This window comes from Bombus flavifrons, chromosome 3 (assembly GCF_040668555.2).
Source record: "Bombus flavifrons isolate JBK064 chromosome 3, iyBomFlav1_principal, whole genome shotgun sequence".
NCBI lineage: Eukaryota > Metazoa > Arthropoda > Insecta > Hymenoptera > Apidae > Bombus > Bombus flavifrons.
The window spans coordinates 10,846,925-10,861,246 of NC_138444.1; the positions used below are offsets into that span (position 1 = coordinate 10,846,925).

At 36.3% G+C, this 14,322-nt stretch overlaps 2 protein-coding genes across 10 annotated transcripts in view; one reads left to right on the forward strand and one right to left on the reverse strand.

Moving 5' to 3' along the window:
• The window catches only part of Dh31-R (Diuretic hormone 31 Receptor), a 173,664-nt gene that overhangs the window by 47,982 nt on the left and 111,360 nt on the right, over positions 1-14,322 (reverse strand). For all 9 annotated transcript variants that reach the window (XM_069110640.1, XM_069110639.1, XM_069110641.1 and 6 more), the window contains one exon: positions 9,351-9,461. In XM_069110640.1, the coding sequence (XP_068966741.1) occupies positions 9,351-9,461 (111 nt within the window). The remainder of the gene's footprint in view (positions 1-9,350; positions 9,462-14,322) is intronic.
• On the forward strand, positions 337-6,623 carry LOC138178601 (uncharacterized). The gene is made up of 2 exons (XM_069110618.1): positions 337-380; positions 2,876-6,623. Exon 2 carries the CDS (start codon positions 2,901-2,903, stop codon positions 6,495-6,497), a length of 3,597 nt encoding a protein of 1,198 aa, XP_068966719.1. The 5' UTR covers positions 337-380; positions 2,876-2,900; the 3' UTR covers positions 6,498-6,623.

A 14,322-nucleotide genomic window follows, 5' to 3' on the forward strand; every position in this document is an offset into this window, starting at 1 on the left:
ATATACACTTAAAGATCAGCCCTAATGCGACGAATCGGCGCTTTGTGCGAATTGGCTCGTTCTCGCAGTCCTAACCTAACCTAAGTTCGCCGTATAAACACGCGAGTGACGTTTGAGATTAGTCAACGTTGACCTGGCTTCGTTTCATAGCAAGATTCCTTGTTTTGTCGCGAACTTCTCATCGCACCTTCACCACCGGAATTATGGACAGTTAAAAATCCCCGCGTGAATAACCGAAATCGCATCTTTACGGGTAAATTCTCAGTGTTCCGCAGATCATTGTACTAGAAAATCGCTCGACAAAATTTAGACCGGTTTCGATCTACGATTGCCGCTCTCTCGGCTTCCTTCATCGGTCACCATCGCCAAGATAGATAAAGGTATACACAGACATCTTGTTATTTAGTTATCAGCCATGTAAACGACGATACGTAATGTCCTCGCGTATTATTCAATTATTACCTCATCCACGGCTTTCAGGAGCGTTAAGAATAATTCCGCGAGATATTTCCTATATAGGGTGGACCGTAAACAGCGCAGTTGCGACTGTTTTTTTCAGAATTGGTAACCGAAGGGAGGGAGAGAGAGAGAGAGAGAGAGAGAGAGAGAACGATAAGCACGTAGAAATTATTTTTCTTGAAAATGCTTGATTACAAGAGATAAAATTATTTTCCTTATTTTGAAGAACTCAAGATTTTTTACATGGTAAACATGTTAGTGTTAATATATTGTATAGACCTTCTTTCTTATAGCTGGATACGAGATTTCCGTAAATACTTGTCTTTTCTAGAAATATGTGTGAAAAACGTTTTTAACCTTTGACGGGCAGCATTAAATGTGAATATTTTATCTAATATGCGATAAACGGTTTCTTTTTCTTGTATTTTGCTTTCCCGCTTTTGTCAGTTTTCTTCTTTTGCTGCGGTACATTTTTAAATTTCTTGTTGAAGGACGGTATCGCGTTACTTTTTGTTTCTCACAGAATTTAAATCGCTATACTAATAAATAGAGGATAATATCGTTAAATCGTTACACACATAAATAAGAACGGACCAACTTACTTCAAGATATTTCCGTTTAAGCAAAATATTTTTTCTTAAACGATACGAACATTTTCAATTTTCATCTTTTAATTTTTTAGAAGGAATAGCAATATATATATTTCGTATCGTATTTATCACTTAAAAAATTCGAAAAAGCTTTATTATCGTTTAAAGGACAAAAGATTTTACATTGCTCCCATTTATTCATACCCTGTCTCAATCGTAATACAAAACTTCCTAAAACCTAACAATATAAATTAAAAAAGAAAATAAACTATTCACTATCCAGAAGCATTATCACATTATCGAAAACGTATCGCATATTAATCCACAACATTCGCATGCTAATCAACATCGATTACTTGGCGTAAAAGTAACAGATGAAACAATATGTAATAGCTCTTTAAAGGCTAATAACTTTTAGCAATAGAACAAACAAATCACAACACCTTGCATGAGTCATTTAACGTACATGTATTAGCGTGACGTAATTATTCTTATAGAGGAAGTATCTACTCTATGTATATAGTAAACAAGATCTTAATCAATTCTGAATAAATCATGTTATTTCTCGTTGAACGTGTGCACACTGAATCAACTTAAATCAATTTCCATTCAACTATCGACTAAAAGCAGCAAAAGAAGAGGCTTTTTCTATGCTAAAAATGAATATTCACATTTAATGCGATTAAATCTTCTAGGAGCAGATGTTGTAGGAGGAATGTTTTATAGATTTCTTTATAATCATCCTTCTATCGTAAAGCTGTTACAGAAAGGAAGAAGAATAGGGACTATAAGGAGATGAAAAGTAGTGATTCTTTTATTTCCTTATCCTTGATCAGTTGCAAGAGAGTCCATTTACCTTATTAACCCCTTCCCGTACTTTAGCGAGTCAGACTCGCGATGAAGATTTTGGCCCAAACATGAATATCGCGAATCTGACTTGCTACCAGATACTTGGGCCAAACGTAAACATAACAAGCCGAACTCGCGGACTGTTTTTTTGCCCATTACGATCGTGACTGAATGTTACTTCCGGTTTACGAACATCAGTCTGATCTGTTTCGTCGAACTAAATGGCACGGGAAGGGGTTAATGAGTAAAAATACAGAACGTTTGTTGCGTAAGTTTAACCATAGGAAAGCAAATAGGATAATTGTCGTAATACATTTACAAAACATTGCTATTAGCTATTTAAAAGTCATAAATGTCGCTAATTGTTGAGGAGAAAATATGTGATTGACGCATAGATCCTCGTTATTCATCAGGATTCCAAAGTCAATAGGTTCCTCTACGTACGTAAAAATTTAGTTATTAACATTCTATTAATTTATGATAGAGATCTAAGTATTGACTTTTCACGAAAGAAGGCAAAACACGCGAAAGAACACGTGAGATCTTCAAAAGAAACAAAAAGTTTATAATCTGATTCTAAAGGAAGGCTATGTTTGAGTGAAAATTTCAGGAATAAGACATCAATTTATCAATTTATAAAATTCTGTCACTTTTGGTTTAATTAATACAATAAAATACTGTATAGTAGCGATAGCCTACCTTGATCAGATAATTTATATTGAATAGTCCTCACTTTAAAGTATAAAGAATTGAAGTTGAAATTACAATTCAAACTTATCGTTAGTTGTAATAGAATTTTTCGCGAACTACGATCCTTGGCACAAGTGTGATTCAATACTACGAAACAAGCAGTTAATTTCCACAAGAAAATCCATTGGTTTCTCAAACGAAAAAGAAGGAATGTCTTTTTACCCATTATTCCCATTTTTCATGTAACTACTCGTTTTTATGATAATAATAAACATTATTCTCAATAGCATCTAGGACTCAGCCCGGATCAAGATGGCTACGCCGACCCCTTATTTGGATGCTATTCAAACAGTTCCCGGCGACACCCCTGGTGAGAAGTTCAAATGGATAGCGGACTTCGTGAAGCAACAGCTATCCGTGTCCAACAATCTGGAAGATGTAGTCGAGTTTGAGAAGATCCCAAAACCTCTTGTACCTCTGATACAAATTCAGGCAGCCATAATGTTAAACAAGAAAGATCCCAAGAATCAGAGCACTTACGAGGCTATAGCAGAAGCTCTAAAATCGGAAGACGAATTGGTCGTGAACAAAGCTTTGAAAGCCAGCAACTTCTTCAATGGCACGAACGAAAGTATCACTAATAGTGAATATTTTTTCGAAAATATATTTCCATACGTTTCTTTGAACACTAGAACGCGGATCATCAAAACTTTGGCCTTGCACTTATCATCCAGGAACTCTCACCTCGCTGAAACATTCTTCTTATCAGTAGACTCGTTTTACGGTCTAGAGCACGCCTTACCCTTGCTATTAGCATGCGGTGAAATTTTTGCATATAACATGATTCTAGAAAAGGGGATGGTACTAAGTCGAAAAATGGTTAAACTGTTCTTCCGCAAGAATCCAGACTTCGTCGTGCGCTATCTTCGACTGAGCAGGCCGACAGACTACCCCTCTGCGAGAAAAATTCCTCCGGTGAATATCCATGATGTTACTGACTTTCTGGCGGCATTGGTCAAGGTACGACTAGAGTCGTTTGCAGAACTATACGAGATGCACGAGAAAAATCCACCAGAAATACTTCTGAGCAACAAGAGCGTCAACGTGTTCCTGAAAAATGGCAAACAATACCTGGAGCGAAACCCCAAGTTGTACATTAAGATACTTCCTCTGAAGAATATCAGCAACAACTACATGGAGATTATATTTCCAAAACTATTACCGGATGATATCACAGACTTTAACACTGATGACATGTTGGATTATTTGAGGTACTATCGACAGGATCAAAAGAGGGATCTTTTCTTGAGAACTTATCAGCAAGCATATAATAGCTCTATTTTGAACAATCCGGGGAAGGTAACTGCTAATTTATTGGAAATATTGCATCCCAAGGAACGAATCAAACAGGCGAAGTTCAAACTATGCGCTGAAATTGGAAAGTACAAGACAAACGAAAATACAGTTACCTGGGAGTGTTATTTAGCTACTGCAGATTCGTTAACAATATTCAAAGCAGAAATTTGTAAAACCTCAGAAATGGAACATAGAACGCGTCTAGCTTGTAGAATGATCTATTCTTGCAAGATAAATAATGATGATCTGGCACTGATAGAAGTCTTGACGTATTTAAAGGACAAGCACTGTAACGAGCAATCTTGGTTCCTACACGAGGTGTTCAAAACTTTGCTGAAACTCTATAATCTTCCTAAAATGGGTGAGGATTATTGGACGATATTAATTAACATGATAGAATGTGCTCATGTGAAAAAGAACTTGTTGGCCTTGAATGACGTCGGCGTGAAGATGATAGAAGCTGCCATTCACCATAAAATAAATCAGAATCAACCGTTTCATAAGTTAATTGATATGCTGATAGACTTAAAGACTATGAAATGCAGAGGCTACTGGAATATTCTTCAGAACTATCACAACTACGAGAGAATGTGTCTGGAGGAATGCCTAAAGGCCGTTTCACAAAAATATAATTCAGACCAGGCTCCCTGGAAGGAAAACAGAGTTGAAATCCTCTCCGATCTCTGTTCTTCGATTTATTATTATAACCAGGTCCACGTGAATAAAACTTCTCGTATAAAACGCATGACGATCAAAAACTATCCATGGTTGCTGGAAGCGATAGAGGAAATTTTATCTACGATCAGACAGAGTGACATTTATGCAGTTGCATATCTTCAGAATACGTTCATGAAACACGAAATGGATCTATACGAGCGTTTTTGGCCAAGAACCAAAAAGATAGTTGAAATAGAAATAAGCGAGGCTTTAAAACTTCTGAAGAGAAACCCGCAAGACATTCTGGATCATTGGAAGGAATATCTAAACGCTTGCAAGGATAATTGGAAGAAAAGGCACACGAAACACTTCATCAAGGCTATACGTTGGTATAAGGAGATTCCAATTAAATTCGCTGAACAGTGTGTTCAAGATCTGACTGAAAAGAAGGATGAGATCTGTTTAGTTATCTTAAGCATTCTCGTTTACGGAGATACGTTCACAAAGATCATAGAACCGTTGGTCCCAACGAACAAGACGCTGAATACTCATCAAACAAATGCGAAAACTAGTTACAGTTTCATTGAACACCTTGTATATGGCATCAAGCTCGCAAATCCACCGGTGCCTCTGACAATATTGAATAGATTGTTCCAAGGGGACTACCTACAACTGGCCCTAACTGCTTTGGTAAACGTTTCTCGAAGAACGAATGTAATGGATGTGATACCTTTTGCTAGAATGTTATCCAGTCAGAAATCAGCCGTTCGGAAACACGGGATGAGATTGATGCGTGTCATGGCGTCCCGTAATCACTTACTCAACTTCTTGCGAACGCAATGGAAGATCGAAGAGAATCAGTCTTTCCGTGAAGTCATATTCTTCATAATCGTAAAATTGTTCCAGAAAGAACCAGAACACCCTACGTGGCTATTGCTCTCTCGTATGATGTCCACGCTCACACTGCAAGATGAAAAAGCCTGCCTCATGGTACTTTCAACGATCAAACTGCTTCCCGACAATTACGTGGACGATTTTGTTAAACAAGTCTTAAGCATGATCGACATGCTTGAGAAGCTTGGTCTCCATAAGGATAAGGTTGCGCATTATACGAGTATCATGTTGAGCTCCATAGACGTAGGTATTTGCAATCTTCTAACCGAAAATTTCATCAAACTCCTCATTGAAAAATATCTCTTTCATCAAAATCAGTCTCTCTCCAGAAGTTTAAACGAGTTTGCGGTTAACGTTATGTTGCTCCCAGAGGAGAATAAATTCGAAGATCGATTGAAGATCTTCTCCAATTTCCTTAGGGCGGCCATCGTGCGTGGTTGCAGCCTCCCTGCTACCAAAAATATCCATTTTTTATCAACAAACATTTCTCTTCGTAGGTTGGTAGATACCGTCACGCACACGGCCTTGCGTTCGGAAAATAAGGTACGGTTGATCGATGAAATATTGTCGGTGTTTATGTCCACTCTTCATCCTCTGCTGGACCCCACATCGTACTTGATATTAACATTTTCGAAGGCGCAACTTGTTGCGTGCACGCCACAGCGATTCGGATCAGATGTGAGCGATAAGTTGCTTGATTTTATCAAGATATTCTCGCCGCATTTTTTATTTTTCATATCTGATGTTTTACGGAATATGCCGCTATTGGATTCGTTCAGGTATTACAGTAAAATCGATATCGATTTAGGGATAATCGAGGGATTGATGACAACCTCCACCATCCCATCTGTGCTAGTGGCAGCGCAACTGATGCACTCCCTTAATACAAACGAGCAGCAGCAGAGACGCGATCGGCTTTTAATACACTTAATGGAATGTAAGCTTCCGGCGGTCAGAGCCCTGGTCTGTGAAATTATTAATAAAAGAAATTTGGAATCTTAGTTGAGCTTTAAGATGGATTTATCGAATTCGGTCTGAAGAGGATGGTCAATGGTTCGGTATTGATCGTTGGTTGTCAGTTACTAATCGCGTGTGCAATTGCTGTTAGTATTTTACATTTTATTCGATGGACGAACGATTGTGATTTTCGCGATAAATGGTTATTGGGTAGTTGATCGAACGATAGATCTTTATGCTTGTCGATACGAGTTAGAGAACGATGCCACGCAATTTCAGAGATTAGATAGATCGTTAGACTGTGAAAGCTCGTATGAAGCTCGCGAGATTTATTTGTTTGTCAGATGTATTTTTTATATTGTACATATAGAAATTTTAAGCACGCGAAGACGCTCAAAGACACTATTTAAGAAAATACCATTGTGATACGAGTCCCGGAACGTTACGTGCATTTAATTATGCATTCGATGTCATAGTACGCATACGAGCCATGTAATAAAGTATTGCACAAATACGTGGCGTAGTCTTTCTTCTTTATTGGAATTCTACCGTATTTATATAGGAATTTTATCGTGTTATATAGCCTGATATTTACACATGTTATAAATAAAAAGAATTCAAGACTCTGTGATAAATTTATGTAATTAACGTAATAACAACAGTTAATATGATAACGATTTAAGTTTTTCATTTCCCATTTCTATTTTCCACCATTTCCACGTAGACCGTAAACAATTCTTCCAAAAAAGCGATATTACTCGCTGTGAGGCGACCGATGGACGTTACTGCGAATACGTTAAGCTATTGAATAGTGAGACAGATACAATTCATATTAAGCTTTATGTTATAATAATACCGTTGCTCGAAATTGAAAATACTTGCGTCATAATATCAAAGAAAGCTTTCATTCGATTATTAAAATCATACGTGTCGTCGAATCAGAAACTTTCCCGGAAACTGAAGCCGAGCGACGATAACATATATAGAGAAAAGTTGTTCGATATGTTGTACCTGACAATGTATCTCAAAGGCATTGGAATCGGTGAGGTCGTCCGCTTTGTAAATAATTGCAATATTTCATCGGCTGTTCGCACGCGAATAAACTAGCCGTAAGCTGCTACAAATATTATACTTTGAATAGTGATGGTTAGTATTTATATACAGGGTGGTTGGTAACTGGTGGTACAAGCGGGAAGGGGGTGATTCTACGCGAAAAAAGAAGTCGAAAATATAGAATACAAATTTTCTTTTTTAATTTTTTTTTCTTTTTTTTTTTTAATTTTTCCATCGAGACAACGATCTACAGTGAGATCCGTTATAACGAGACGCGATAAAGTGCACGCGTACCGAGCGAAAATTCAAAGTCGATTTTCTCGAAAACAAAGCCTCGAACGAAAAATTTTTATTCTATATTTTCGACTTCTTTTTTCGCGTAGAATCGCCCCCTTTCCGCTTGTACCACCAGTTACCAACCACCCTGTATAACTGATTTAGTATTTATATAAAAAGAATTTTGCAAAGCACCGAATCTACGTCGCACTTGGTCGTGTGAAAAGTTTAGACGACCTAGCCGTATCGGATTTTGCACCAAACAAAATTTTCGATAAACCACAATTCTCAATCAACCGACAAAGGAGCGCTTATAGAAATGCAGATTACGAGGACTTTGTGCGATAAACTGCCAACGAGAGGACATACCCTATACACTGAGAAAGGAATTATCTCGATATCGGTCCAACAGTTGCAGAACAATCAGCGAACACCCGTAAACGAAATTGGTGGACGACAAATTCCTCGCGATAACAATAGAACAAATCGAACAAATTTTGCAACTGGGACCAATCGGTGTATTACTTCTACAAGATGCGAAAGATTTCATTCCGATAGGACAATCCACTCGAGAGTAAGAGAAAATGGGAGAGAAAATGGGAGAAATACGAACGCTTGAAATACAATTTAAATGAAAACCAAACTACAGGAAGTAATCACGTGTTATTGTTTAGACATTTCCCTTTAGATTTTCTACTTAAAAAATAAATAAATAAAATAACGAATTATATAAATGATCATAGAAATATAAAACTTTCACATGACTTTAACAAAGTACCACTTACTGTCCGTAACTACCTCAAGCTTTTTAAATATGGTGCAATCATCACAAAACGAGGCCCACTTAGTGTTGAAAATACCACAGATAACATTGTTCAACAGGAATTACAACTATTTAATTTTACAATCTTCTGGATTTTAGTGGACTAAGTACAAATCGTCTTTTTCTTTCTAGAGCCCAGTTTTCGAGAAAAACGAATTTCGAAAAGATTGCATATTTTCAATTTTGCAGATGTTTTCTGCCTTTACAGTAGCAGCTATCGAGTTGCTATTGAGACGAAAACACTTACATGTTTAAATAATGATCGAACTGAAAAGGATACCTGAAACACAGCGCATCTTCTTCCTGAAATTTTTCCATTTACTTCAAAAACCAAAAAATCTAACCGTAGCACACGACGGAGGAAATATTTCTGCCGAAGAAAGCATCGAAAGCGAAGAAGTTTGAGAAAACACGCGACCACGGTAATGATGATGGCATTCATTGCCCATTGATCCCGCGTTTCCAAGAGGAACATCATCTCGATTGATCGAGCAGTTTTGAAAAGATCGACCAACGTACATAAAAATATATGTATAGATACGCATTTACTCATCCAACTGACATTTCTTTCTTCTCTTCTTTCTTCGAAATTGGCATAAAAATAGGGTATACGTGTTTTTGGTACATTTCGCTTTTTTTGTTTGTAGGTCTTTTTTCGCGTCTCTAACTGAATTCCTTTGTACACGGTATTTCATGGAAAAAATGCGATTGTACAGTGAAACTGGTGATGTAAAAAAAGAACTTACGCGAGGCGTCGAAACCAGTGATGAAATTTGGACACTGGGCGTATGCAGTCGTTCCTGCTGGAGTATTTGGCCAGCAGGACCATCCGTCAAATGTCATCCGACAGTATGGCTCTGAAAGATATAAAAAGCATTTCTCTATGAAGTATACTATTTATCCTGTTTCGGTTAAATGAAACGATCTTTTCGCATTTTTAACTCCGCTATCCGTAGCTAGAGAATGTGTCAAACTCGTCTTAATATTTAAACGAGGGAAGCATTTTGTTCTTTCGGTCGTTTCGATTTATATCGATAACAATTTCAGACAATAAATAAGACTTAAAAATAAATAAATAAAAAATAAACAGATCAATGGCTTTTAGTTAAATCTTTATCAATATGTAATAATTTAATTACAACGTGTTCGTAACTTTGATGTATACTCTTCCTAATACTTTCTATATTATTTAAAATCTAAAATAATCTGAGAGAATAATCCGAGGGAAAGCAACCCAATAGGTTTCTGGGAGCATTCGCAAGAAAACAACGCGTTATATTACATCGGATCTCGTAATAACTCCGTTAAAGTCATAAGCTTTGTTATTTGGCCAAAACAATTTAAACAGCATCTATCGTTAACTCGCAGCCGGCTACTTTTGTCTTAAGCTCTCTTCGTATAATGGCATACCGTAAACAGAGATGAAAAAAGAGAGAAAAACAAGGAGGGAAATGAAGAGAATCTCTATATTTAGAACTCTTCTTCTGGCATGTACAATCGTGTTTCTCAATTTCGTTTCGAGCGAATGCAAATGTTGTGGATAACAGCTATTACGTAGTATCTTCTCCTTTTTCATTCTCCGACGGAATACTATCCGCAGTTAATTGAAACAGTGATATCCAGACGCTTTGGAAATCACCTCAGATACTCTCGGATCACGTAACAGAAGTGAAGCTAATTCTTGTCGTAATAAACGCCGTTTCATGAAATAAATTGAACGAATCTTTTTACGGGATTCCGGACACGATGAAAAGTGACTGGAAAGGTACGTATTCAGCACGTGAAGAGACGTAGGTGAATTTCAAGAATCTCTGCTAGTTGTTGGAACATGTGCATTTCACGTTTGATAGCTTCTACGTCATATCAGGGAATATCAGACGAAATTGATACGCGTATAATACGCGTATGTAGAATACGTGATGTGAAAATGTAATGGTATGTAGCGGCGAACAGAGTTTGAGATTCAGTTTACGTATATTTCGTTGCGAATTTTCCAACGATTTAAATTAATTTAAATTAGCCTTAAAAAATTGTTGTTGAGTTTAATTTATTATATGTTTGCGATTGATAATAATACGTAGGATAACGTGCCCCTTTTAAAATGTTCCTTGTCCCTGCCTTCTTCTACTTCTCCTCCCTTTTCTCTCTTTTCTCCTTTTCGTTTTTCTTTTCCCTTACCCATCTTCTATTCTCTTCCCTTCTTCCCTTCGTTCGACGAAAATTTCCATATCCTAACGAGGAAATTCGCAAGACAAAACGTCGACCAGTAAAATACAATATTCAAACAAATCTAGATCTGTAATTGAGTTTCGAATTTTTACTTTTATGCCCCTGTTCCTCTTCTATTTGCGGTTTAAGTTGGCACACGCGTGTAAGTATGAATAAAGAGGATCTTCGAAACGTATCGTTAAAAGGATTATATTTAGAAATGCGACGAGTAAATAATCACGCGATTCGTGACAATTTATTCGTGAATGCCGTTTTTACAAATGCATTGCATTATTCGTTAATAAAACATTTATACAGGGTGGTTGGTAACTGGTGGCACAAGCGGAAAGAGGGCGATTCTACGCGAAAAAAGAAGTCGAAAATATAGAATAAAAATTTAAAAATTTAAAAATTTAAGAATTTAGAAAATTAAAAAAATAACGTCAGTCGAGACAACGATCTACAGTGAGATCCGTTATAACGAGACGCGATAAAGTGCACGCGTACCGAGCGAAAATTCAAAGTCGATTTTCTCGAAAACAAAGCCTCGAACGAAAAATTTTTATTCTATATTTTCGACTTCTTTTTTCGCGTAGAATCACCCCCTTTCCGCTTGTACCACCAGTTACCAACCACCCTGTATATACTTACGTAGCTTTATTTGCAATTTCTCAGAGAATCGTGGGAACGTAACCAACGTTTGAAATCCTATCGACTATCCGTATCGACCTCGATCACAGCAAATGTACAAAGAAATAGAAAATTTAACGAATTCAATAAAACGGCTAAACGTTAATTCCAGCTAACGTATCGCGAAGAGAATTAAAAGCGCAATGGCTATTTACGTCTACAAATGGAATTGGAAATTTATTCAATCACGATTTATATTTATTTCGCCGGCGATCATGGATAGTGTCATTTTATTCCAGAGCATTTCAATATTGCAGTGACAACAAATATCGCGTGCAAAATTCCAAATCCGACACCATGCAAATCAATATTTCTTCAATCTTTTAGCTTCAACGTCGATTCGCTCGTTCGTTTTGTATCTAAGTCGTCAACTAAAAACAATAGATAGTTTACAAACTTTTGATACAAATCGAACGTGAATAGAAACGGCGCGAGATCGATCAAGTTTTCCTCTCAACTTAGGTTGTTCGTATTGTTCATATCGGACAATGACTCCAAAGTGCACCATTACGTCGGAGAATTTTGCTCTCGATTCACAACCTGCTAAAATATCTCGCTGTTTAATTAAATCCAATATCGTAACGTATGATCGAACGTGTTATTAATGATCGAACGTGATATTAATGATCGAAGAACGTTAAACGATTAACGAGCTTGAACGTCGATCGACGTTAGCGCGTACATAAATTACGATCGTCGGTGATCGTTTGTTCGACAAAATGTCTGGCCATTTGCAAGGATAATCATCATGACGGTGAAACGTAGCAAACGAATAATATGCGCTTTGGAGATTTCCGCTGTATAACACCGTGCAATTTAAACAAGATATTACGTATTTGGATCGAAAACGATAAACGTTAATATTTAACACTTCGATTGCCACGTTGGTCATATGTGACCTGCCACACTGTGGTCATTGATGACCGAAGCGCTTGAACTTCTTAAGATTGTAAAAATTGTATGAAAATTGACAGTTAAGGCATTTTGAATATAACCGATAAATAGAAGATACTTTGAAATAAAAAGTGCCGCATTGAACAATTAAACATTTTTATTAGAACATCGATAAAAAAAAATGAGAAGAAATCTTGCATCTAACGGTGCACTGTGTTTGCATCGATATCTTTGAGGGGTAATCTACGAATATTATTATAAACACAGCTCAGAAAATAATCGTAAATGCTGCTTTATAATCATATAATTGAAGTTGGAAGTGTGAACATACCTTACTATTTACTACATACCATTTACTAATATCTCGTACACGTTTCAACGATATATTCTGCACGTTTTGTTTACGACGAAATAACGAATGCGAATGGTTTGTTGAAATAAACGAAACCTTGTTATAATATGTCGCTATCAACTGTTACCAAGGCACCAATAAGATAAACGGCCCATTGGGGAAGAATGTTTTCTTGCATCATTAATTTATTATTATTTTGTCATTATATGCTTTAAATAATAAAAATACTCTCGTGGCGTCTTGAGCGAAACACGTGGTTTCGGCGTGGCAGTCAAAGTGTTAAATTATATCCAGGCGAATGGAATAATAGGTAGAATATATATTGTTTACACAACGTATAGAATCTGGTGTGGAAACGAATGTTGTATACGAAAAGGATAGTGTCCATTACGATTTATCGATTAATTAAACATTTGAACGAATAGTAAGGATTTTTTGAAGAGAAGAATGACGCGAAAAGAACACGAGTTGATCGCAAGAATTCGTTGAACGTACTGTTTAAATATTATTTGAACTTGTGTTGGAACGAAAAAAAAAAGATAGAAAAATTGGTTTCTAATTTTTCCTACTTATTCGGCATATGATAAAAGGTTGTAAAAATAACTGCAAAACGCTATTTATCGACTATCGTACTTTAGTTTATACGTAACGCAATGGAAAATAGCCTAATCTATAAATAATGCAAATTTGTCGTAGGATAAGATTTTATTTTTTCCTTTGTTATATCGTATCGCGAAAGTAACCTCGAGCTATTTAAACTTATAATAAGACAATTAAATTCGAAAGAAGAATGGAAGCTTTTAATGGAAAGCTAGTGAAAACCTTGAAAAACGATTACATGTACATAATCAGAATCGATTGGAAATTAACGAGCCATCGCGTTTAATAGGTCGAACAAGCTGGGCGTGAGCTGAGATCTAACTTCGAAATAAACGGAAATAATCGTTTTTTTTTTCTTTACTACACTCAATCAGATCCTCTGAACGATAGCTTCTTTCCTGTGTTCGTTGTATGAAAAAGAAACAGAGAAGAGCTGTTTTCCTTCGAGCTTGAACAAATTTAATCTCTTTCAGAGGGTATAATACTCTGTCATAAGACGACGATAGAAATAAATAAATCGAGAAATGGCTAATTCGTCAATCTCTCATAACGTATTTACCGTTTTCGTATCATATAGCCCAATTTAAAATAAGAAATAAATCAATATTGATTATTTTATATATTATTATTAAATATAGTCTCTACAAAGGAACTACATGTACTTTATATTCCGATAAAACGAGTAGCAATCCGACGAAGTAGAATAGCATAAAAGTAACTCATTATTATCTCTTCGATGGAAAATGTCTACTATCGTTCGAGTCATAGAACACTAAACAAAACGCATTATCTTGCAAAACAACGAATATTTTCCTCTAGACGATAATTTAATGTAAAACTTGTTTACATAGGATAGAATAGTCTATCTCTTTATATAGAATGGACGAAAGTAAAAGTGGATAATTGTGAATAGATAAACATCGAAGAACGAAGTTATATTTTAGCTGCAAGAAATTGGCAAAGAAGGCAGAAAG

Bases quoted from the DNA above. Each gene is read 5' to 3' on its own strand.
- LOC138178601 (XM_069110618.1), top strand. From the start codon at position 2,901: ATGGCTACGCCGACCCCTTATTTGGATGCTATTCAAACAGTTCCCGGC.